This window comes from Mirounga leonina, unplaced genomic scaffold, assembly GCF_011800145.1.
Source record: "Mirounga leonina isolate KUSES-001 unplaced genomic scaffold, KU_Mleo_1.0 Mir_151, whole genome shotgun sequence".
NCBI lineage: Eukaryota > Metazoa > Chordata > Mammalia > Carnivora > Phocidae > Mirounga > Mirounga leonina.
The window spans coordinates 9238156-9262307 of record NW_023270377.1 but is presented as its reverse complement, the minus strand read 5'-3'; the positions used below and the strand labels follow the sequence as shown (position 1 = coordinate 9262307).

The window sequence follows — 24152 nt, the reverse complement described above, 5'->3', positions numbered from 1 at the left end:
CAATGGTATGCCATGATTTGAAAGAAAAACAATTGGGAGGGATGGAGAGGTTGACTCAGATTCAGCCTGTCTGGTTGGGCTATTCCTAGCTCCTCTTAGTCTTGTCACCACAGGAACAGTCACACCCTCGACCTCAGTCCTCAAGATGCTCAGAGGTAGCTTGCCTACCTGCTCCACTTTTGGCAGCTCTAGAAAGTTCTCTACCACTCAGCCCCTCTCCTATCTGACTCACAAACACCTACAGTCAGAGTCACCTATAGAGTTTATTTAACAAATGGTTATGCTGGCTGCAGCCTGACCCAGTAAATGAGTATGTCCGGGGATGTGGCCAAAGACACCTATGGGTCCAACTACTGGCTATGTTGTCTTAAGGATGACTTCTTTTCTGCCAAGTTAAAATGCATAGGATGAATGCGTTTATCAGTTCCTTCCCTTCAACAGTTCCTTCTTGCATGGATCTTAACGTGGCCTTCACAGCCTAGTGTGTCTGATCCAGCCTACCTCTCCACCACATCTCCACCTCTCTCACCCTTGATCTCAGAGCTCCAGCCTTGTGGCCCCATTGCCATTCTTCTGATATTATGCATTGTCTCCAGCCACAGGGCCTTTGCACATGCAGTTCCAGTCTTTTGCCTAGAAAGGTTTCCCCATTGTCTAGTTAATCTTTTAGCCTAATTATCTTTCTTCAAGATAGTGATCCCCACTGCCCCCAAGGTTATATCAGATTTTTATTATCAACTAGAGTCACAGCACAGTGACTTATCACAGTGTGCTTATCACACTTGTAGTTTTCTATTTATTTGTGGAATCATTTATTACCTGTTGCCTCACTAAAACATCCGATCATGAGGGCAGGGATTTTTATTTGTTTTGTTCACAGTTCTATTGCCAGCACTAAGCAGGCACCCAACTCAGTAGATGCTCAGTAAATATTTTGGGGAGGGAAGAAGAGAAGGACGGTGGGAGTGAGGGAAGACAAGTGTGGGGCCTGAGTGCGGCACCAGCAAATATGAGGATACAAGAGGGACAGAGTAGCAAAGAGAAACAAGGAACCCAGAAAAGAAAGCTGGTAGTGACAGGAAGAAATTCCTCTGACCTCCTGCTTTAGCTAACAGCTTTGGTGGACAGAGTAATCACTACCAGCTCTGACCACGAAGCAAAGCAGTTTCAACCTCAGCCAGGAGCTGCCCTGAACCCAGAGCCCCAAGCCAACTTAGGTGGCAAGCCTCATTATAAACCATGCCCTGTTCCAGACCCCAAACAATACCACCAGTCCTGCTCCGGGGCTTACCAAGAAAGAATGAATTACACACTGTCCCTGTTCCCAATCAGCTCTCTCTCTCAAAACTAAATTCTTTAATTCTATGTGACTGGCAGCTTAGTGGGCTGCAAAGGGTTTCCTTTATCTATCCAGAGTAGATTTTATTTATGCTTCAGTCTTTACAAAAGTCCCAGGAATGCTATCTGATCATCAATTCTTTCTGGGATACTCAGTGTAGGAAATTAAAAATCCTATCCATCTTCCTTACAACCTTGACTGCCCCAAATCCCAATCAGACTTTGTTTGAACAAATGGCCTTCAGTTCTGGAAAATCTAACAGGAATTACAATGTATAAGGCAGAGGCCGCAAAACAAAGAAACAAAGAAAAAGTGATCTGACACATCAAGTGGGTCCGGTCTTTTCTAGCTTCCATTTATTTTTCTAAATTAACTTTATTGAGGTATAACTTACACACAATAAGGTACAGTGAGTTTTCACAAATGTAAAAACTCTAGTAACTATCACCAAGGTCAAGATATAGAATATATTTTTCTTTAAGATTTATTTATTTGGGGGCACCTGGGTGGCTCAGGTCCTGATCTCAGGGTCCTGGGATCGAGCTCCGCATTGGGTTTCCTGCTCAGCTGCTTGAGATTCTCTCTCCCTCTGCCCCTCCCCCTGCCTGCGCTCACACACTCTCTCTCTCTCTCTCAAAAAATAGATTTTATTTATTTATTTGAGAGAGCAAGAGAGTGGGGGGGAGGGCAAAGGAAGAGACTCTTCAAGCAGACTCCCCACTGAGCTGGGAGCCAACCTGGGGCTCGATTTCATGACCCTGAGATCACAACCTGAGCCAAAACCAAGAGTCAGATGCCTAACCCTACTGAGCCACCCAGGCGCCCCTACAATATATTTTCCTAATTGAAGTACAGTTGACATACAATATGTTAGCTTCAGGTGAGCAACATAGGGATGCAACAGTTTTATATATTACTCGGTGCTCACAGTAAGTGTGGTCCCCATCTGTCACCATACAATGCTATTACAATATCACTGACTATATTCTCTATGCTGTGCGTTACATCCCCGTGACTTGTTTATTTTATAACTGGAAGTATGTACCTCTTAATCTCTTTCTCTTATTTCGCTCATCCCCTCTAGCTTCCATATCTAATGCTAATGGTAGACCCTGCCTTGGTAAAAAGGCTGCCTGCCGTCATGGAAGAAGAGCTGGCTTCCTCATGTAAAATGCAAGCTTTGGGCTCAGGCGTGTTAGTAGGAACCAATCACACTTTAATATTCTAAAGAAAATGCTCCTTAAAATACAATCATCCCAGTTGTAAAATGAATAAGTCACAGAGATGAAAAGTACAGCATGGGGAAGTAGAATCAATAATATTGAAGTTGAATCAATAATGTTGAAATAACATTGTTTGGTGACAGAAAATAACTACACTTAACCGTGGCGAGCACAGCATAAAATACAGGATTGTTGAATCACCATGCCGTGCACCTGAAACTAAGATCACATTGTCTGTAGACTAAAATAATAAACATTTTTTTAAGAAGGGAAAAATACAATGATCACATTAATAGAAAATTAATTCATGATTTTGCTGATTGTTTTTATTCATGAATATTAGCTGTGTACTATATCCTTCACATAAATACTAGCATTATTTCCAACTCTAAAGATTGTTTTTTTCCAAACTAACTGTCCAATTTCATGTCTCCTTACATGCTCACACTCACCCCCTCCAAGCTATCTACACTTTAATGCTCATCCACCTGTCAAGTCCTTTAAATCACATACGTGCGTATCTATGACCATGTGCCTCTGTATGAGCAAATCTGTGTCTCTGTATGTGTATGTACACGAAGGGGCATCCATGTGTGTGCACGTGCATACATACACGAGTGCCCTGATGTGTGTATCTACGTACAATGGATGGACAGGTGTAGGCATGGGTATCTACATGTCTCCAAGACACATTCTACAAAATAAAATCAGATGCGCAAAACCTAAAGCAAGCCTAAACCAAATGTTTCAGAAGGCTGTCATTGTCTTTTTTTTTTTTTTTAATTTATTTGAGAGAGAGAGAATGAGAGACAGAGAGCATGAGAGGGAGGAGGGTTAGAGGGAGGAGCAGACTCCCTGCTGAGCAGGGAGCCCGATGCGGGACTCGATCCCGGGACTCCAGGATCATGACCTGAGCCGAAGGCAGTCACTTAACCAACTGAGCCACCCAGGCGCCCAAGGCTGTCATTGTCTTGAGAGAAATGTGTCCGATCAAGTTTTTTCTGTGCCACTGGATCTGTGACTCCAGATCCGCACCTGTACGCTCAGTGGGAGGAGACTCTCACCACCTCTGTCTGCTGGTTTTTTGGTTGTTTTGCATAAGCAAGTTTGAGGTGGGTTTCCACACTTACGAAATAACCCCCCTCTGGTTACTTACCAGGAATTCACAAGGTATTTAATATATACATTCGATTAGTGTTTATTGAATGCCTCCTTCCCCCAGGCATGGCATCAAGTGCTTGTAATACAAGACAAAACAGGCCAGACTTAGTCTCCTGCCCTCACCGTGCTTACATTCTAGAAGGTATATACATATTGTCTGTTAGAAAGGGATACGTTCTATGGGGGAAGAGGAGAGCAGAGCAAGGTGGTGTGGAGTACTGGGGCACAGAAGAGAAAGGGGAGAAAGGGGGCTGCAGCTCTATGAGAGGGTGGCCAGGACAGGTGACAAGTAAGCAAGGCCAAGAAGCAGGTAAGAAAGTGAGCCAGCAGGAGCGGGTGGCCGGTGCAAAGGAACAGGGAGGATGCCTGGGGAAATCGAGAAGTGGTGGAAGTGGTGGGAGCAAGAGAGAGAATAGTAGGAGACCAAGGGGTCAGAGAATGAAGGGACAGACATACGAGGCCTCGTGGGACTTTCAGTCTTGGCTTCCAAGACTTGGCGGAGTCAAACAGGAGACCCTGGGGATTGTGAGCAGACCTGGGGTGTCATTATGGCCCAGCTGTGGGGGCAGGAGTAAGAGCAGGGAGTCCGGTCAGGAGGTTCTGGCAATAACCCAGGAGAGAGGCTGGGGGCCAGGTGGGAGAGCAGGGCCATGCAGAGACACAGTCAGATCCCGGGTACGTAGAAGTTGGAGCCAAAGGACTTCATGGTAAATGGATATGGGAGAGGAAAGAAAAAAGTTCAAGAGTGATGCCAAGGTTTGGAGAGTGACTGGCAGGAGAAATGTCTCACCAGACCTGTGAAGGCCACCCTCAAAATGACCCTGCCTCTAAGATCTCCAACCTTGAAATTCCCCTCTCTGATTCGCTTTTCCGTCCCACGGCCTGCCACCACCACCTTCCTAGTCTCCCCACTCTGCCTGCTGGGCCCCCTCGCTTTCGCTCCCAGATGCCAGCCCAGCGTAAACATCGTCAGCGTGGTCATTCCCCAAACCCCCTCCCCGCCTACTCCTTCTCACTGGGGAGCTCCCTTCCTTCCCAGAAGCTCCACTTCTAAGCTCCAAGCAGACAAGCCCTAGCTTTCCATCTGCAGCCACAGCCTCCGTCCTGAACTTGGGTTCTCCACTTCCAAGGGCCTGCACAAGGCCCCAGACACAGCGAAACTGAATGCAGCTGCTCTTTTCAAAGAAAAGCCTTTCCTTCCAACAGAAATACCTCCCAGCTTGAAACTCTGATATCCGTCCCTTTTGACTCTGCCTCTCTGTCTCCTTGCTTCCCTGACACCCAATCACATCTAGAGAATTGACCTTCCCAGTGTCCCTGGTACCCAGTGCCATGCTTTCTGCTGCCACCGCCCGCCTCATTTGGGCTCTTCTCGCTCACCACCAAAATCTACTCCACAGTGCTCACCATATGATACCAGCACCCCTGCCCTTACCTACCTGTGCTCCCCCTCCTTTACAGCCTGGCTCCTACCTCCCGTCCTCTTCCGAATCTTCCGTGGCTCCCTTCTTGAAATCCACTGCTGCAGCCAAATTGATCTCCCTGCCACATCGTCGTTCACACCAATCCTCCTACCCTTGAATGTCTTTCCCTCTTTTACCTACTCCTCAGTTCAAGGCCAAGCTCAAAATATACGAGTCTAAAGCCTAAATTTTCTGCTTGGTGATTATTCTTCCCTTCTGAGTTCATGTAGCTCTTAAATGAGACAATTCATCTGGTATTTAATATACATTCTCTTTATCTTCTCTTTTACCTCTTCTTTTTTTTTTTTTAAGATTTTTATTTATTTATTTGACAGAGAGAGAGAGACACAGCGAGAGAGGGAACACAAGCAGGGGGAGTGGGAGAGGGAGAAGCAGGCTTCCCGCTGAGCAGGGAGCCCGATGCGGGGCTCGATCCCAGGACCCTGAGATCATGACCTGAGCCGAAGGCAGACACTTAACGACTGAGCCACCCAGGCGCCCCTCTTTTACCTCTTGAAGTGCTCTTTATCATCTCGAAATCATTACTATCTAACAAGAGTAGCGATTACTTATTATATGAATATTTACACTCTTCCAACTTCCGCTTCTAAGGGGAAAGGACTCTTGCTTGCTGGGTCAGTTCCTAGGCAAGTTCTTTATAGTGGAGAACCCCAGGAATGGGCAAGACAGAAGAACTAAAAGCAAACAAATCCAAGAGACTACACTGATATATGGAACAAAGGGCCAGAAGAGCAAGAAGAAAAAGATAGGAAAAGCCTCAAAGCCTGGGTGGGTGTTGGGCTGAGATTTTGGCGAGTAGACATGGAGAGTGGGGGAGACAATTTCACAAAGCAAGCACCAAACACATGGAGTCTATTAAGAGAGCAGCGAGGAGGAGAGAAGATCAATAAGATTTTTGCTGCTTGATAGGAATGCATTCTTCCCACTGCTATTCGTGTTCTCTCAAAAAGATGAATAAAGATTCCAAGTGTTTTAATCCGTTATTGGCTACTGGACTGGGTTTATTTGATGTGACTCTATGAACAAGACTAAACCGTGGGACAATGAGAGTTATCTGGGTTACATAATGAGTATGTCCTGTCTGCCTGGAGGCATTTTAAAATCTCTCAAATTCAGGAACTGGGATCTTATATTTCTTTGTAGCCCCAGGGCTAAGCACAATGCCTTAAAAGTGGCAATTTATCAATAAGCGTTGGTTGATGGTAAACAGGGATCTGGATGGACGAGCAGAGGATGCAGATCCTGTTTTTTAACATGATAATGTTCCAGAGGCTGGCATCTGTTATTACTGATATAGCCAAACAGTATTTGTCAGTGTATTTATTTAAAGAGATTTTCCATTTGTCTACCAAGCAAATATAACTTTTGTAGGTCAAACTCACAATTACGCCATTAAAAGAGGACAACCATGAGCGCATTGCTTGTTAGGGATGTATGTGAATTACCAAAAATATCATGGCATTCAAAACCCAAATGTCAGAGAGAGCATTAGAGAGGAGAAAGCAAGGGAGACTTTTTGAAATGCAATCCTAATTATTTATATTCTTCACAAAAAACTAGACAATTTTCTCCTGCTGACGTACCCTATTTTGGTCCATTTACTTGCTGCTCTCTGTTTTAGACCCAAGAGCTTTGTGAAAATCAACTGCAACTACTATGATCTTGTGTCAAAGTCAAATGATTATCTCTAAAGCATCCCTGATGGGTTTTCAAAATATTTGTCTTTTCTGGAAAATCCTTTGCCCCATTCTCAGAGAATAATTCTGACCTCATAAAAAGTCTATGATAAATAGAACTTAACTACCTCCCTTCAGCATATGGAAATGGGAAAGCAAAAGAACCTAAGAGAAGGAGATGGCAATGGAATCAGGGGTTACAGCCTTCTGGAATACAAAAGTTCTTTGCATAACATTAAGCAGGAGAAATGTCACTAGAAGTTGACCGTGTGTTAGAGAGCATGACAACAGGAACCGCTATTCATTCCCCATCACCCCATCCGCCATTTTATATTGACTCAGATGTACAAACACAGTAATACAATGAAACCATCCCATTTACTAGGACTCTGATGTGCAAGCACTTTAAATATCTTCTGTTTAAAGAGATTTGTACTGTCTGGGGGCGCCTGGGTGGCTCAGTCGGTTAAGCGTCTGCCTTCAGCTCGGGTCATGACCCCAGGGTCCTGGGATTGAGTCTTGCATCGTGCTCCCTGCTCAGCGGGGAACCTGCTTCTCCTGCTCCCTCTGCCACTCCCCCTGCGTGTGCTCTCTTTCTCCCCCTCTCTCTGTCAATAAATAAATAAAATATTTTCTAAAAAAAGAGATTTGTACTGTCCTTTCTCTGGAAACTGTTAATGACCATTTTTCTCCTTTGTGGAGATCGCTAAGTGCTTCAGATCACTAAAGAAGTTGCTAAGAGGTGTATCTAAAGACGAAGTTGGATACAGTTAACAGCAACTAGCCACAAGTTGATTCAAGGGCAACAACACACTATTCCAAAGATAAACTGGCTATCCTGAGTGAAAACTGGAAGAAAGTTAAGGACAATTTGATAATGTGTATCAAAGTTGTTATTAAAATATACAAACCCTTTGATCCAGCAAATTCTCCATCTGGAAATTTAACTCAAATAAATCATCAGAAAGGATACAAAGATGAGGTTATAATAGTGTTTGAAATTCAGTCTTAAAAGGCAAAAGAAATGAAGGAGCTAATTGTTTAACGATAGCATATTGATTAAATAAATTATAGTACATGGATTCCATGGAACACTATACAGCCATTAAGAAGAATACGACAGATTTATACCTATTAACACAAAAGAATGTCAGTGATGTATTAAGTTAAAAAGGCAAATAACCAAGCAGCATATGACTGTGTTCCTCTTTCCAAAAAAATATGAGTATTATTTATATTTACATTATCTATTGTCATAGAGCCTTTTTAATTTTCAAAAGAGAGTAAATTGGAAAATTAACTTCCAGTGAGAGAAAACCATAGTCCCAGGTTGAGCCCTGAGACTCAATCTCTTTCTTTCTCTCTTGCCATCCTTCCCTCCCCACCCCCTCCTTCCCTCTTAGAATGAAGAAAAAGAGGTACACAAAGGAGGGGCAGAAATTTGGCTATAAACACAGCAATTCGTGAAATTACTTTCTTAGTTGAAATTTGCACTGACATAAGTTAAGAAAAGCTTTGACAGGGAACTGGTAAAGCCCTGAGAAGGTGTGTCTCTAAGTTAAAAGAAAAAAAACACAGTTCAATCAAAGTCTATGGATTAGATTTGGGTTAAAACTAGTATCGGTTAAGGAATAAGGTATTTCTTTTCAGAATTAACAAGAAATTCTTTAAAATATAAAAATAATTTTCCTTATTACTTAATTTTGCCAAAGTAATCTATAAGTAAAATGAACTACTTTCATTTTTTAAATAAAAGGCTAAGGCAGAGGGGCACCTGGGTGGCTCAGTTGGTTAAGCAACTGCCTTCAGCTCAGCTCACGATCCTGGAGTTCCAGGATCGAGTCCCGCATCAGGCTCCCTGCTTAGCAGGGAGCCTGCTTCTCCCTCTGACCCTGCCCCCTCTCATGTGCTCTCTCTCTCTCTCTCTCTCTCAAATAAACAAAATCTTTAAAAAAAAAAAAAAAAAAGGCTGAAGGAGAGGGAGAGACAATGCGGCAGAATGGAGAGGGAGAAAGGGAAAATTTATGATTATGAAGACATACCTTGAGTTTGCTTCTCGAAACCAAGCCAGCCCCTCCACCTGATGCCTCAGGCCCACAGAGGAGAATTACCCCGCAGTCTCTTTGTTCTCCTAAATTCTGAAACTGGTGCTCGAAATCTACCGAAGCAGCTTTCTAACTTACAGTCATGATGAAAGGCATGGACCCTGACTGGTTCTACTCTATCCTATGGTTGTCCTTTACTTCCCGATTAGTTCCTAGAATTTGCACAAATTACGGTGTGTGAAAGAATGACCTGAGGAGCTTGCAGAAGACTCTGATGTGGAACAGCCAGCTCTGAGAGTAGACCAGCAAGCTGCCTTCCACAAAGCCTGATTCCAGACTGTCCTGACGGGTAAGAGAAACATCTTGTTCTTCGCTCACCTGCCCCAATGCCACCACAGCTGGGGCAACCGACGCTCAGTGTTGGCCTGGGGAACCTCAGACATCACCTCTAGGGACCATGCATGTCCACAATGGAATGTGTTTTTGTTAACAAGGCTTAGTTTATCACCACAATCAATAGGTACCAATACACAAATGATGCTGATCATGACAGTTTTTAGGAAAATAAGAGCAAGGCATTGAAGTGCAAGGCCAGCTAACAAAAAATTCCAATATTCATTACCAGTAATAAAAAGATCAAAAAGAATAATCATGATTGCTAATAATATAGAAATGTGGTTTTGATTTAAGTAAAATTTAATTTAATAGAAATCTCCCAACTAGACAAATGGGAACTATAAGAATTTTATCCCAATTATGCTGTTCAGGGCAGTGTTATACTTACACTCTACTTTTGTTCCAACTATTGCCCTTTATTTAAACTTTTCCAAGTTTCTTCTCTCTATTTCAGGGAGTTCAAAAGACCATATTCAGCTGTGGTTTTAAGGTGACCATGAAAAAGTGAGACATTTGCATTTTCTTTATTAAATCTTAAGGTCTTAGCAAAAGAAGATGGTAATGATTCCATAGCAGGTATCCTTTCCAAATTTTCTTTGACTATTTTACCCCAGGCTTCAGAGCAAGACATCTTAAAGGACAAAATGTAAAATGTAGCATCCCCAAAAGAATGATGGAAAGTTTTTCTATCTTTCTTTCTTTCTTTTTTCTTTTTTGGTATTTGATCTTCAAGTACTTTTAATGTAACAAAGGGGGGAAAGTTTAAATGTCTTGGGTGGGTTGAAAAATCTACAAAGAATTCTTAAGACTGACATTTGCAATTAGAAATTTTCTTCACACGGCATTTACTGAGCAGAATAACTGTTACATATGAACAAAATATAATCACTCAGGTGGCTACCATATGGCCATGACGGTCTAAGGAGCTATGATATGGTCCCTTTTCTCTAGAAATTTACAGTCTAATTAAAGATATAAAATCAACATACAAAAAAAAAAAGAGGATAGAGAACATTCAGATGCTACACTGTGTGATGATGACCGACAATAGAATTATCAGAAGGAAAAGTGAGGCTTAGCTGGTAAAGCAAAAATGTCATGAGTTAGAAGAAGCAGAAGGAGACAGAGCTAGGCAAAAATGATACCAGAGACAAGATAATATAGAGATAAGAACAAACAGGAATGTGCAGGGCTGGGTAAGATGAACATCTGAAAAGGGTGACCAGCAATTCAAACCACAGGATTCAGAGGCGGGGAAAAAAAAACAGCCCCACTCTGGGCTGGCATCAGTACATAAGAGCTAGGAAGAACTTCTGGGAGTATCAAGAAGACAGACAGGTTTCAGACCACAGGGATGAGACCTATCATGAAACAGGAGTCAGAAGGGGTGGCAATGGTGAAGGGATTACTCGGGACAGTGGGACCTTATGCTTGCAAGAAATCAGATTTCACTCGGGAAGCTAGAGGAGGCTCAGTGCCCGTGGGCTGAGAGAGGAAGGTTCCAGCTCACTGTACAGCCAAAGAGCCAGAGACCCCAGAAACCCAGATTTAGATGACAAGGTGTACATTCGATCCACCTTCACAAATAGGAGCTAGTAAAATATCGCTTGTTTGGGGTGCCTGGGTGCCTGGGTGGGTCAGTCAGGTAAGTATCTGCCTTTGGCTCAGGTCATGATCCCGGGTCCTGGGATCGAGTCCCGCATGGGGCTCCCTGCTCAGCCCGGAGTCTGCTTCTCCCTCTCCATCTGCCCCTCTCTCTGCTTGTGTTCTCTGTCTCTCTCTCTCTGTGTCAAATAAATAGATAAAATCTTAAAAAAAAAAAAAAATTGCTTGTTTGAGAATGACCTGCCGAGGGTCTAAAGAAAGGAAGCCCGAAGACTTCATGCGAGTAAGCAAGGTCTGATACTGCAAGAAAGCAGGAGTAATTTTAGAAACTAGTCTGATAGCAACCTACAAACGGGAATGATGAGTTACAGTATTTCCGAGAATCAAATCCTACTTTGCTGGGTCAGAGCTAGGATGCAAATACCCATCATTATTCTAATAGTCCTAAAACACATCATAATCACGAAGGTGTTATCAAGGTACAGTAAAAGAATATACTGAAATTTTAAGTGCCCCAACGAATATCTTATTTCTTCATAGCCTAATTTATTCCATAAGATCTGAGGAGCTCACAGAAAATGCATACCATTAAATAGTGAAGTACAAATTAAAGTGGACATCAGAGCCTGGAAAAATATAACTTAAAGAGTGTGTGGAAGAGAGATAAGCAGGCCATAAAATCTTCACAGTTGTAAGAGGTGAATTACCAATTTGGTTCTGCATCTCCCAGTGGCCTTTCTGACAAGTAAGAGGAAAACGTATGCTAAGCATTTTTTACTCCACTTGGGAATCCTTCCTTCTGACAAGTCCTGGTCTAGACCTGGCCTCTTGCTCGTCACACCCCTTCCCTGACACCCTGGGTCTTCCACAGGGAGCCAGATGCTGGAGCCACGTGGTCTTCACGGCCAGGGGCCAGTCATGCAGAGCTGGAAGCTAGCCATTCACAAGATGGAGAAGCCTAGCAGATGGAGAGGGGCAGTGTCTGGCCTATGTATCTCCTAGCTACTTTTAACTCCTGAGAAACAAAAGAATCCATCAAGAAATGGCTGGGATAAAGTAAGACCTCTGTCTAGAGATCTGATGTCTAAATGACTAAAACAGGCACATGCAGAAAAGTTAATACTGGACACTATGCATGACTTTGGGAAGCTCTCCAGCCAAACTATGATGGTTAAGAAATCTCCTGTCCCTCCTTTCCTATTGGAACTTTTCCCATTTGAATACTGCCTACCACCCTTACCCTAACTGGTGTGGTCCTCATGGTGTCTCCTGTCTTGTTAGGACACATTCCCCCAAATCGTTCTCTTCATCAAACTTACAGGATGAAACATCCCAGCTCTGGCTGACTTGCTTTCGAAACTTACATTTTAGGGCGCCTGGGTGGCTCAGTTGGTTAGGCGACTGCCTTCGGCTCAGGTCATGATCCTGGAGTCCTGGGATCGAGTCCCGCATCGGGCTCCCTGCTCGGCAGGGAGTCTGCTTCTCCCTCTGACCCTCCTCCCTCTCATGCTCTCTGTATCTCATTCTCTCTGTCTCAAATAAATAAATAAAATCTTTAAAAAAAAAAAAAAAAGAAAGAAACTTACATTTTAAAGGTCAAGGCTCACAGGAAGAGTTTACCCAGAGGAAGGAGAGAGAGAGAGAGAGAGTGAGTTCAGGAATAAGAAAATAGAGCTTTATTGAAGGATTCCAAAGGACTACCTGGAAATCACATCAAAGACTCGAAGTTCCCTCTTTTGCCCATTGAAGATAAACAGAGAACCCAGGAAATAAAATTCATACCTGGAGCACTTTATATAAATGTGTTCATATCCAAGATGAGAGGCAGTTGGAGGAATGGATGGGAGAGTCTGTCACAGGCATGCTGAAATTAAATTCTATTTCCAGTTATGATGACCATTAATCAACTTCTAGAACTGTCATTAAATTATCTTAATGACACAGACTCCCATGCCACCAAAATGCCACACACTGCACTTTGTACATCCAAGGAGACCGCTTTGCCTGTCCTACCTCCCCCTGGCAGTTAGCTGCACCTTCCTCTGAATCCTGGGCCCCTTTGGCGCATCCCTTGTCTATAGCACTTGTCTCTGTCTTTGTCGCCCCATTCACTCACTCAGAGACCACACCGAAGTCATCTTTGCATTTCCAGGCTGGCACCGTGCTTGGGAAATGCGAGGCATGCAATGTGAAGTTTCTAAACTAACGCAGAACTGTGTGTTTCCCACAGCTCTGCTGCCTACAAGTGTAAGTAAATAAAAGTAGGTTAAGTTCCCTGATATGGGGACATGGGAAGTAGGTATATCTGCCAAAAGAAACGACACTAAATGAGCAGAGAATGTTGAAAAGCATATGTATTCTCACATGATCATGTGCATAGCTTAAAGTGGAGGTTCTAAAATTTGGGGACTCAGATATCTTTGAGAATCCAGTGAACTTTTGGCCACAAACACATAAAAGTCTCCAGTGCAGGATATTCACGGGATTCTTGAAAAGTGACCTTTGAACCCCACGGCCACCATAAAATTGTGGTCCAACTGAGCCCAGATTAGGAACTTCTGCCTAGGAATAAAGCATCAGTTGGTTGTGTTTTAAAAATCCTGTTATTTTGGGCACCTGGGTGGCTCAGATGGTTAAGTGACTGCCTTTGGCTCAGGTCGTGGTCCCGGAGTCCTGGGATCGAGTCCTGCATCGGGCTCCCGGCTCAGCAGGGAGCCTGCCTCTCCCTCTGACCCTCTCCCCTCTCATGCTGTTTCTCTCTCTCTCTCTCAAATAAATAAATAAATAAAATCTTTAAAAAAAAAAATTCTGTTTTTTTTTTTTTTTTAAGTCAGTATAAACTGTTAGACTACAAAAGACTTTATCTCCAAGGAAACATCGTGATGCCAGTGAGGATAAATCTATCGGTTAAGTCCGTAATGATCTAAACCCTGAGGCTGTGAAGGGCCACCGCACCAGTGAAGCTTCTTACCAAAGGAAAAGAAAAGTCTCAACCTTCATTGCACCTGCTAAAGTGCTGCGTTATGCCTCCTTATTTGTCAAGAGAAGAAAATAAAGAGAAAGTACTGCTTTAGAAATCATTTTGCAAGACAAGAATCTTTTTAAGCTGAAAATATAGAATCAAGGCAACGTAAAAAGCTCTATAGCTCCCAGGAAGCAGAAAAGGGTCATAGGCAGAATGGGAAAATTTCTAATCTAGTTAAGACATCCATTACAAAGACACGGAAGTCATTATTTCTAGGGTTCTGCAGCTAATTTAGTAGCTGTAATCCTGCAGAAGCAAGCCCAGCTCCTACAAGGGCATTGCTATGAGCTACATGCTACACCACTCATTTCTTTGTGAAGTTAAAGCAGATCTCAAGCCCTAAGAGCAGCTTTTTCGTAGGTCGCAAATGAAATATCACTGGTGTGGATTAAACATAAAAATGCACTTATTTTTATGAGATAAATTAGACGTTAAAAATGTACTAAAAATTGCAAGAAAGGATGATACAAAGGCGGTGAATGGTGATAGGAAAAAATCGTGGCTTAGAGGCAGGAGAAGAGAATGAGGGAAGACAGAAAGGCAAATATGAGCAGCTAGACCACCGTCAGGAAAGAATGGAGAAGAGAATGAGCTAGATTGAAGCAAAAATAATTTCGAAGATGAGGAAAGAAAGAAAATAGCAGATCGAGGTGACAACAGATATGGATTATAAAAGAGAGAAGTATGAAGGAAAATGCGGGGTTTCTCTGAGCAGGCAGGTCAACAAAAGTATGGGTAAAGCAGACATGCCTCCGCCTGGGTTTTCTGATCAAAAGAAGAACCACGAGAATATTCCAGGGTTGTCTGTGTGTCTGGAAGAATTTATGAGAATCTAAGAGGATTTGAGAATCCAAGTAGACTAGAATTTTGGGCTGGCCACTTTTCTCCTAAAACACTCCAAATCAGGAGAGTTTAAATGAGGTCTTGGAGAGGAACAGATGTGGGGGGTTGCTGAGGCTTGGAGAAGATGGGGAAGGGGGAGGTCCAGGTGGGGAGGGGACAGGCAGTGGGTGGACAGAGTTCACCAAGGAGAAGTACTGGGAGGTATGCCTAGAGGCAGGTGACCAGAGAAAGAAAAGCCTAGAAAAGGAGTTCAATGGGGTTTTCTCCCTGAGGAAATGTTCTCACCCAGAGGCTACACAGCAGGCCCTCATCCCTGACAGTGTCTATCAGAGCAATGTGTCCAAGCAACCCCGAGTAAAAAAAGAAAAAAAATACCTCACATAAGACATGCAACTGCTTGTCATGGAAATGCAACTGGAACCATGCATCCTTCCCATCTAGGGACAGGAACCACTGGGCGGATAAATCACTCAGGGGGCTCAGGTTCCTTGCTTGGCTGCTAGCCACGGAGCAGACAACACTACAGAAAGGTCGATTTAGTTACGGACCTCAAAACAGTGCATAAAGCAAGTAACACAGCTGAAAGAAGCCTATTTAGGAAAAGCCGAGGGGATGATGAAGGAGAAGGCAGGAGTGTTGCAACTGGATGACAACGCGGGGGAAAGGGGTGGACGCACTGAGGCACAGAAGGAAGAGTTACACACTTCGTGAAATATTTTATCATTTCTTTCTTTCTATGAAAGACTATAAATATTCATAAGGCAATGGTAATGAAGGGAAACTGTTTTTAAAAATCCAATGGAGTGTCACTGAAATAGGTCAAATACAAGTACATTATCAGCATCCGGAACATGCAGAACATTCACAGGCTCTTGGCAATAAACTTTTTAAAAGAATATTTGTATAAAGCAGGCGACAGTGACCAAGTTTATCTCCCAAAGACACAGAAGGGACTCCTCTGTTCTGTTGCATAGAAATATTAAAATACCTTTGGTCATTGTGTATGTGGAACCCATAGAGAAGGAAGGGCACAGAGAGGGGACAGTCAATTCCCACAAGTGCCTTTCTTCCTAGAAAGGAGCGGAAGTGACTAAAACACAACACCACGACTCTGGAACTTCACAGTCCCTTTGGCGTGGAAGTTTCCTCCCACCCGCGCTGGTCTCCCTTCATTCATCTGTCAAATGAAGGCTGTTGTACTCTGCAGAACAGTCTTTTGGTTCTGAGCTAAACTGTATTCATGTCCAGAGAGCCCAGGTTTGTAAAAAGGAATCATTTTAAGAAGCTGCCTTTAAAAAAAAAAAAAAAACTTAACAAAAAGAGCATGAAGCATATGGCAATGTAGTGAGCATAAGATGTCCACAATGGTTATAAAAGCTAAATCTCGCTTCTTTGAGATAAAAGACCTCGTAAAGGAAGTCAGTGTGGCAGTTTCTGGCTGTAGCCAATCTTGCATTGGGAGGAAGCTAGCCATTCTTCCCCAGAAGGAGCCTGTGACAAGACTGTCCCCTACCTTGAAAAAGAGTAACACTAAAAGATTGTGCGCTCCAATACAAAGCTGCAAAAAACACTTAAAATTTTCAACTTAGGAAATTTAAAAAGACATCAGATCACAAATTTTCCAAATGAGAAATAATGGGTTAGAGAAAGAAAGGATGTTACTCAAAATCGTTGTCTCCTCATCATACCCTGAATATAATTTTTGAGAAAAAAATTCCTTAGTTATTAATATATCAAATTAAATTTCTAAAAATTATTCCTCCGAGGAGCAGTACATTTGAACCCAATATACATTTTTTTCCGTGACATTTTTTTTGTTAGCAAAACGAGCACAAATTCTGTTGGAGTTCATAAAATTCCTTGTATCTCAAGAGTATAAAATTATATCAATGCCAGAAAATCCTTCTTTCTTGATCTCCCTCTTTACCCCCAACATCAGTCTGAAGTTGTAAGTTATGTTACAACCAAATGTAATATCAAACATAAGCTAACATTTCAAATGGATATCCTCTGGTGACACTAATCACATTTTAAAGACTGGTGAGAGCATATACATTCTTGCTAAATATTAGCTCCATGTCCAGGACAGTTTAACCCACTAAAAAAGGAAAACTTAAAAAAATCAATACAAAATAAAATTGAAGCTATTTACCAAAATATACAAACTATATCCTTGTAGATAAATTGTTACAACAGACATGGAAGTAAATAATAGTTACTTGCAATGTTTGGGGGAGTAAAATTTAGATTTGACTTAGACAATCTTAAATCACGCTGGTAATCCAATATCCAACCGAACAGACACACACCAGTCTGAAGTTAAATACCCTACCCTCTTTTTCCCATATGTCCATCCCCTACCCTGATTTCTCCACCCAATAAAATCTCTGCTCCCCCCAACCCACTCCACAGTGGGATTTCCAACGATTGAGAAATGGCCTTCTTATCAGAGAAGGGTCGGTCGAGTATAAATATAATACAAATTATGTAAAACTGAGCATTTCCTTTTATCAGTTCATCTAAGTTATGATATTGGCATCAAATATGTATCTTAGAGAGTGTGTCTTGCTGTATACTTTCCATTTAATTTAGCAAAATATTTAGCGTATCTCAGGAAAAAACAAAGGAAGTCCCCTAAGTAGCCTGGAATCATCCTGAATATTTTTAATGTACACTTGCACATCCATCATCACACTGAAACCTCACAACACCCCTGAGAGACGAATGCTGAGTCTGCCCCCCTCCAGGGGAGGACTGTTGGAATATATGAGCAGACAGGAGAAGGCATTAACAGCCGGATGCAGGGGGCTACCTGGAGGGCACAGGACTGGGATGGATGGAGTCTGAACTTGAGCTTGTGTCTCTGAGTTGAGGCTGCATGAGCAATAAGCTCTAAGAAAGCAGCTGATGATATGGGCCTGCTTAGGGGCTGGAGTTACAAGTTCCAACCCCAAAAATGTTCTGTGCTGGGGGAGGGATGAAGACAACGCAGGATGCCGTCACAATGCCAACCAGGGGAAGGGTCCTCTGGTAACTGCCCAGGTGTAGCCCTTGGGAGGAGCAGGGGACAGTGGGGGTGGGGGTGTCTCGCTTTATGAAGACCATTTCTACTCCAGGACAGAGGAATTTGAAGACAGCTAATTGAGCATGTGGTAGTATAGTGACGAATAAACTGCAGATTTAAGTATATTCGGGAAAGTGAAAAGTCAAAAGGGAGTGAGAGGTGGGTGTGGGGAAGAGGAGCCCCAAAAGGAGTTGTAATCCCCAAGTTACTTGTGAGTCAGAGGCTCAGATGTAGCAAATCGCTTCTGAGGTGCTATGCCCAGGGTCCTAGGTCAGGCCTAACTCAGCTGAGAGCAGGGTTTTTCTGAGAGACCAACATTCAGGGCCTCCAGTTGCACACAAGTCCTAGAGAAAGCAGACTAGAGTCAAAAAGAAAGCAGACTCAAGCTTTAAGTACCAATTGTCACACATCCATGTCGCTTTGTCCGGAGCTGGGATACAGTCTCAGGATTTCAGAGCACATGCTTTGTCCACACTGAGTGAATTTTGGAAATCAATTTTGATCATAAGTAAAACCTCACCTAAAATGGAGGAAACAGTGTTGATGTCTAGAATTCCGATTATCTGAGCAAATCGCCCTCCCCGCCTTCTCTAAACACCAAATCAAGGTTGGGCGGAAGCAGATGTGTTGTCGGATAGACTTCCATAACTCACCGATGAAGTGGTTGTGCCCTAAGGCGAGCATCTCCTCCAAGAGGACCAGGCCCCCCGGGGCCTGGAGGAGAGTCACACTCCGTCCATCGATGAGGGAGCACTGTTGGAATCCCGTGGCCGTGACCTTCCACAGCAAAATCAGCGAGGCGGTGGCATCTTGCCGAATTCTGAAAACAGGAATGGAGTGAACCAGAAGTCCCTTTCAGAAAAATTCATCTTAGGACTAGTCCGTCAAATTTATAAATAAAAATAAGATGACATGTGCATCCACCAAGGTCTTGGGAAATCGTTACAAAGGTCTGTCTCCCACTTGCTTAAAAATAGACCACGAGATCATGAATAGATGATTCACCTTTGCATAACAATTGTAATCATTAATAAAAGGGCATCTTGAGTTCTTTTAGAGACAAATCCTTCTGCATCCACACAGAATGGAGCCCTGCTTGAATTTACTATAAATGTGTCACGCATCCCCAAACAGCCCCTGAGTTGTGCTGCCCACATGAGCGACAGTGTGTCACGACCCATGCTTCGGGCTTCTCTTGGCCTTTTTCTTGTTTCCAGGGTAAAATCAAAGAATGGAATGCTAGAAAGCAAATCAGCCTTGGCCTCAGTCCCCCTTTCAAGCTCAAACTCAGAGCTATGGTCCCTCCCCAAGAACGTTCTGTCCCAGCTCCCAGCCTCTGTCCACTCGTGCGCCTGGTTCATGTGCCATTTCTGCAACGCTTAGCCCGCAGGTCACCTCTTCTCTGAGACCCTCCCTGACCGTCTTCCCAGCACCCAGCAGCCGCCCCTCCCCTCGTCCGTGCTCCTGGAGAAGCAGGTCTCCACCTGTGGGAGAAGATCAGCGTACTCGGCGTGCAGAGCTCCTGGCTTGCAGCAGGGTGTTCAATCGGGGTTTGCTAAAAGGTTGAATTCATGAATAAATGAAAGTCTCAGGGGCTAGCAACCCTTACAAGTGAATTCAGGGCACCCAGAGGTTATTCGGCACTTCCATCTCACTCAGCCTGGGTCAGCCTGCTATTTTGCCCAGTCCTGCAGCCGAGGAGGGTCTTGGAGAACTTCCAAGTTTGTTGAGAGGGGGAAAAAAACAAAAAGCACCTAAAGGGATAAAAGATCAGAACTATTTGGGAAGGCCTATGAAAGTCAGATCATATGAGTCAGACGAGAAAGCGCTAGGAGAAGGTTTCATAAATGTAAAGGAAACTACGGTCCTTATTTCCCTAAAGCTGGCTCTTACTTCCATCTGTATTCTGAGCAGTGAAACACTAGGACCGGGGTCCCCCTGCTGGTAGAAGTGGAAGCTGCCTAAGAGGCCACACCTTTCTCCCCACGGGGCCTTCTTCCCTGGGCAGAGTTCACTCTCCATCTTGACTCGCCCCCCAGCAGAGTGAGTTCAAGGCTCTGGGGAAGGGGATGCATTTCAGTTCCATTGTGCAGAAGGAAAGGTGGGCAAAAATGCTTCTGTATAAATGGAAGAGGTCTATAGTGCCCACTGCCCCCTTCATGGGGAGCTGATACAGAGCACTAGCTCACCAGGGTCACATGTCCCTCTAAAGCCCCTGAAGACTGGCCAGCAAATTCCCATTCGGTTGCATGGGGATGGGGGTGGGTGGCTAATAGCAACACAGAAAGGCTGAGCAGTGGGAGTTGTCAGACAGGACTGGGTCACTCCGGGGCTGGCTCCACCCCCCACTCCCCACCCTCACCCCCCCACACACACCCCTGCCTGACACACAGCAGGTACTCAGCCCTTGCCTCTTCCCCATCCCCACCCGAGACAGTGGGCAGTACGTCATTTGAAAGAGCTTAAGTTGAAAACAAAGCCAAACAAAACACTCTCTCCTCAGACACTTGTTTTTAAAAACAAAATTGTAATGTTTGCATTTTAAATTATGCCCATGAATTTAACCAATGGCCCACTAAAATCATAAGAGGCCAAAGAATTTTGGAAGCAAAAGTCATTTGGGAAGTGAAGGGTCTGGCTCTGGATCTTAACCAAGGCCTCAGGGTTTCTGATCTCACACCTTACTCATCCCATCCAATTCTACAATTCACCATCCCCAGTCCAACTGGGTCCCCACTGCAGTATTCTCCCCTGAAATAGGTCCTTCTGGGTTTTGAGTGATTTAGGCCACGTCTACACATGGAACTCCATTCATGATTCCCACTAGACTGACCAGTTACATGGATGGACAGAACCCCGCTTAGGGCCACAGTATCGAGCTTAACGGTTTCTAGCTGCGGGTTTTCTTACTTGACTGAGGTGTTCTGTGGCACTTCAAAGGATACCAGGCGGCCACCAGCAGAGCTGTTAGAACTCGCATTCCCACAGGCAATATCTGGGACGACCTGGGGAAAAAAAGGGGGGAGAAACAAATTATTGGGGTTGATCGTAATGCAAGATAATATTACAAAGCAAAATCCCATGAGCAGGCTTTGGATGACGCTGCAGTGAAGACAGAGAGGGGACAAGTGAAACCTTACAAACTCAAAAGGAAACAAAAGCTCTGCCATTTGATTTTCTGAAACGCCAAAGCTTTCCTGAGAGCCGTCTACCAATTCCTGGATCGCTATCACTGGTGAATAGGGTCCTCTCTTCTGGTTAGCGAGCAGTCCCTGGCCCCTGCTCTAGGCTCAGTCTGGGGTCACGGGGGACTAAATGCTTCCAGAACAAGAAGGCAGACTTTGAGGACCGGCTTACACACAGCAGGCATAAACTAGGAACGCAAGCCTTAGAACAAGCCATCGGCAAGAAGCACCCAGTCTGAGTGACCTTGCTCTGTGCAGAGGTGGGTCTTGGGAGCACAGGCTAAGGCCAAGGAGTTGGGAAGCTGCCTATTTTTTCCCCCGTGGACTACCCTTTCATTTTTTTAAGTGACACGTTCCCAAAAGTAACATGCTGATGCATACAAAAAAGGGGCTCAAGGGGGGGGAGTAATTGCATTCTTCCAGAAAACATGCTGTGAACACTGGAGCTGTGTCCAAGTGAGGTGGTTCGGACCAATTTATTCATTTATTCCTCATGCTGTGAGCATGGTCTTCCCCCAGGGGAGTCAAAACAAAGGAGTATTAAATGTATCCCTCATCAGTGAATTAACTGAGAACAATACAGAAATTCTCGGCCCTTCCACCCACACCCAACACTTAGAACTTCCGGTCCAGTAGGCCTGAGGGTCAAGTGCCATGGAGAAGGCCCGCCATGGATATTCAAAGATGCAAGTCCCACCTGTTCAATTTGTGTTAACTGACAACTGTTACATCAATCTGAGTCCCTTAAGACTCCAAAGAGCTTCATGTTTCTGAAGCCTCATTACTCCATAAAAGGGGAAACCCAAATATATTCCCATCTTCCCCTGGCAACTTTTTTTTTTTTAAAGATTTTATTTATTTATTTGACAGAGAGATAGAGAGAGAGAACAAGTAGGCAGAGAGGCAGGCAGAGGGAGAGGGAGAAGCAGGCTCCCCGCCGAGCAGGGAGCCCGATGCAGGGCTTGATCCCGGGGACCCTGGGATCATGACCTGAGCCGAAGGCAGCTGCTTAACCAACTGAGCCACCCAGGTGCCCCCCCCTCCGGCAACTTTTTAACCTCCTTCTTGAACAGCCTAAGAAATTATAGCATGCCGGGAAGATAAGGCATTTCTTTCTACATTTACCAACAGTAGGATAGCATGTCTTTAAATAAATAGATTGCAATGGCTGGTTGGGGAGAAACTGTCTTTAAGCGACACTTCCTTGACAAATGTAGAATCAAATCTAGTTCACATTCAAGAAGTGAGTCACTCCACAAGGAGGGTTCAAATCAAAACTTCAGAGCATTTATTAAAAGTCTGAAATCAGAACACATTCACAGTTTTTTAGGTAGGCTGAAAACACTGTCCTGCAGTCTGAATATGGCCTTCATAAATTGTGTGGCGATGAAAAAAAAAAAAATGGGTCAACTGGTTAGAACAACCCAAGAAAGTAAAAGAAGAAATGCTGCCTTGTCTCTTTTATAACAATAAGGGAAACTTCTAGACATATTCCTTGACTCTAAAACTGCTACACAAGATCTATGTGTTTTGTCATTTAAGCTACAAAACCAGTAATAATATACGATCACAGGTTGCCATATAAAATACAAGATATGGAATGGAATTACACTCAATCGATGTCACCTCAAAGTCATGATTTGGATTTGTTCCCTGACTCTCCTAGCTAGCAAAATTATGTTGTATGGCAACTTTCAAGGGTCTGCTGAAAATTCCTCGACATGAGACTTTCGATGAGCTTGAAAATACAAGCCAAACCCAGACTGGACGAGATTCAATAAACAGCATTTGTTCCTGCCAAAATAGATGAAATTTGGAAATTTCATCCTCAAATGCAGTCTCAAAATATTTTAAAAATCACTGATAGCATCTCTTTTTAAAATCATATTGGCGGCAAGGCACCAAATGATGAACAAGAAGTTAAGCATAATATTAAGGAAACTTCGGTCAACAGTGGAGGGTCTGCCCGCAGTCCAACACTGTCTCACAGAAATGTGGATATCGTTCCAGAAAAGAACTTCATTCGTTTTCTTTCCTTGCTCACTCTCTTTATGCCCACAAAACAGTCATAACTGAAAAGTCTCCTTCGTGTAACCAGAAGAGATCTCCTACACCAAGTGCCCATGGGAAGAAGGGTGGACACCTGGTTTTGTCAAGGGGGCAACTGAAAGGTCTTCCGTTTTTATTGCCAATATTAGAACCACTGGAATTATTTTAACCGCACTGGCTCCTTACGCAGGCAATCAGACGTTCTCACCTCCACTTGATCCCATTTCATTTCTACAACCTTCTGCCCTGTTCTGGGCTGCCAGGTGGGCAGGGTCACGGTGGCCTGAGAGCGGGGCGGGATGATGTCGGGCTCCTGGGTGGCGGGGGCAGGCTGCAGCTGCCTGGGGGCCATGGACTCGGTCCAGCCGGAGGCGGGGAGGCTGGGCAGCGCCTGTTCACAGTTGGGACCTTCGTAGCCTTCGTGGCAAATGCAGAGGTAGCCCCCCCTGCCGCCGCTGCTGCTGCAATTGCCATGGTGACAGGGGGTGCTGGTGCAAGGATCCGCCACGAGCTGAAACGAGACCATAAATGAGTCAATTAAAGAGCGGTGCCATCGCCGGGCAATTAGCTCCATGTCTCAGAGCTGCGGCTACAGGAAACGCGGCTCCTGCCGTATTCGGGGCCTCAACTACTTGTGCGGTCATGGGGGAGCCTTCCAAGGTCATCCCAATGTTAACCCTTCCGCAGATACCAAGCGACCAGCAAGAACGCACCTAGGGAACAGCTTCCCCAAACCCAAGCCCCTAAATAACGTTGATTTCAGCAACACATTACTGAGAGGAATTTTCTGGGGCAAAAACATTTAAAACTGAGGCTCATTAGGAAGATACCAACTTTGATATTTTTTTTAGTGGCCAGTCATGACAAAGGATACTAAGGATCTCAACTGGAATCTCCTTTTCCACCGTCTGGACCCTCGTAAGGTTTCCTTATGAGAAAGGACTGCCCAACTAACTTATCTCCCCTAAAGATGTGCTTACCTGTGTCTCCCAATTTCTACCTGATGAACAACCCTTTTTAAGGGGATGTTGTTGAATTAAAAGCTTCCAAAATGACT

At 44.0% G+C, this 24152-nt stretch overlaps 1 protein-coding gene across 1 annotated transcript in view; it reads right to left on the bottom strand.

Annotated features, from left to right (window-relative positions):
• DNER (delta/notch like EGF repeat containing) overlaps positions 1 to 23749 on the bottom strand; it is a 171572-nt gene extending 147823 nt beyond the window's left edge. The window contains exons 1-3 of the mRNA XM_035006941.1: positions 23304 to 23749; positions 20772 to 20866; positions 18515 to 18681 (exon numbers count right to left, since the gene is read on the bottom strand). Coding sequence (XP_034862832.1) covers positions 18515 to 18681; positions 20772 to 20866; positions 23304 to 23669 — 628 coding nt within the window. The 5' untranslated portion in view covers positions 23670 to 23749. The remainder of the gene's footprint in view (positions 1 to 18514; positions 18682 to 20771; positions 20867 to 23303) is intronic.
• Positions 23750 to 24152: the final 403 nt, after the last annotated feature.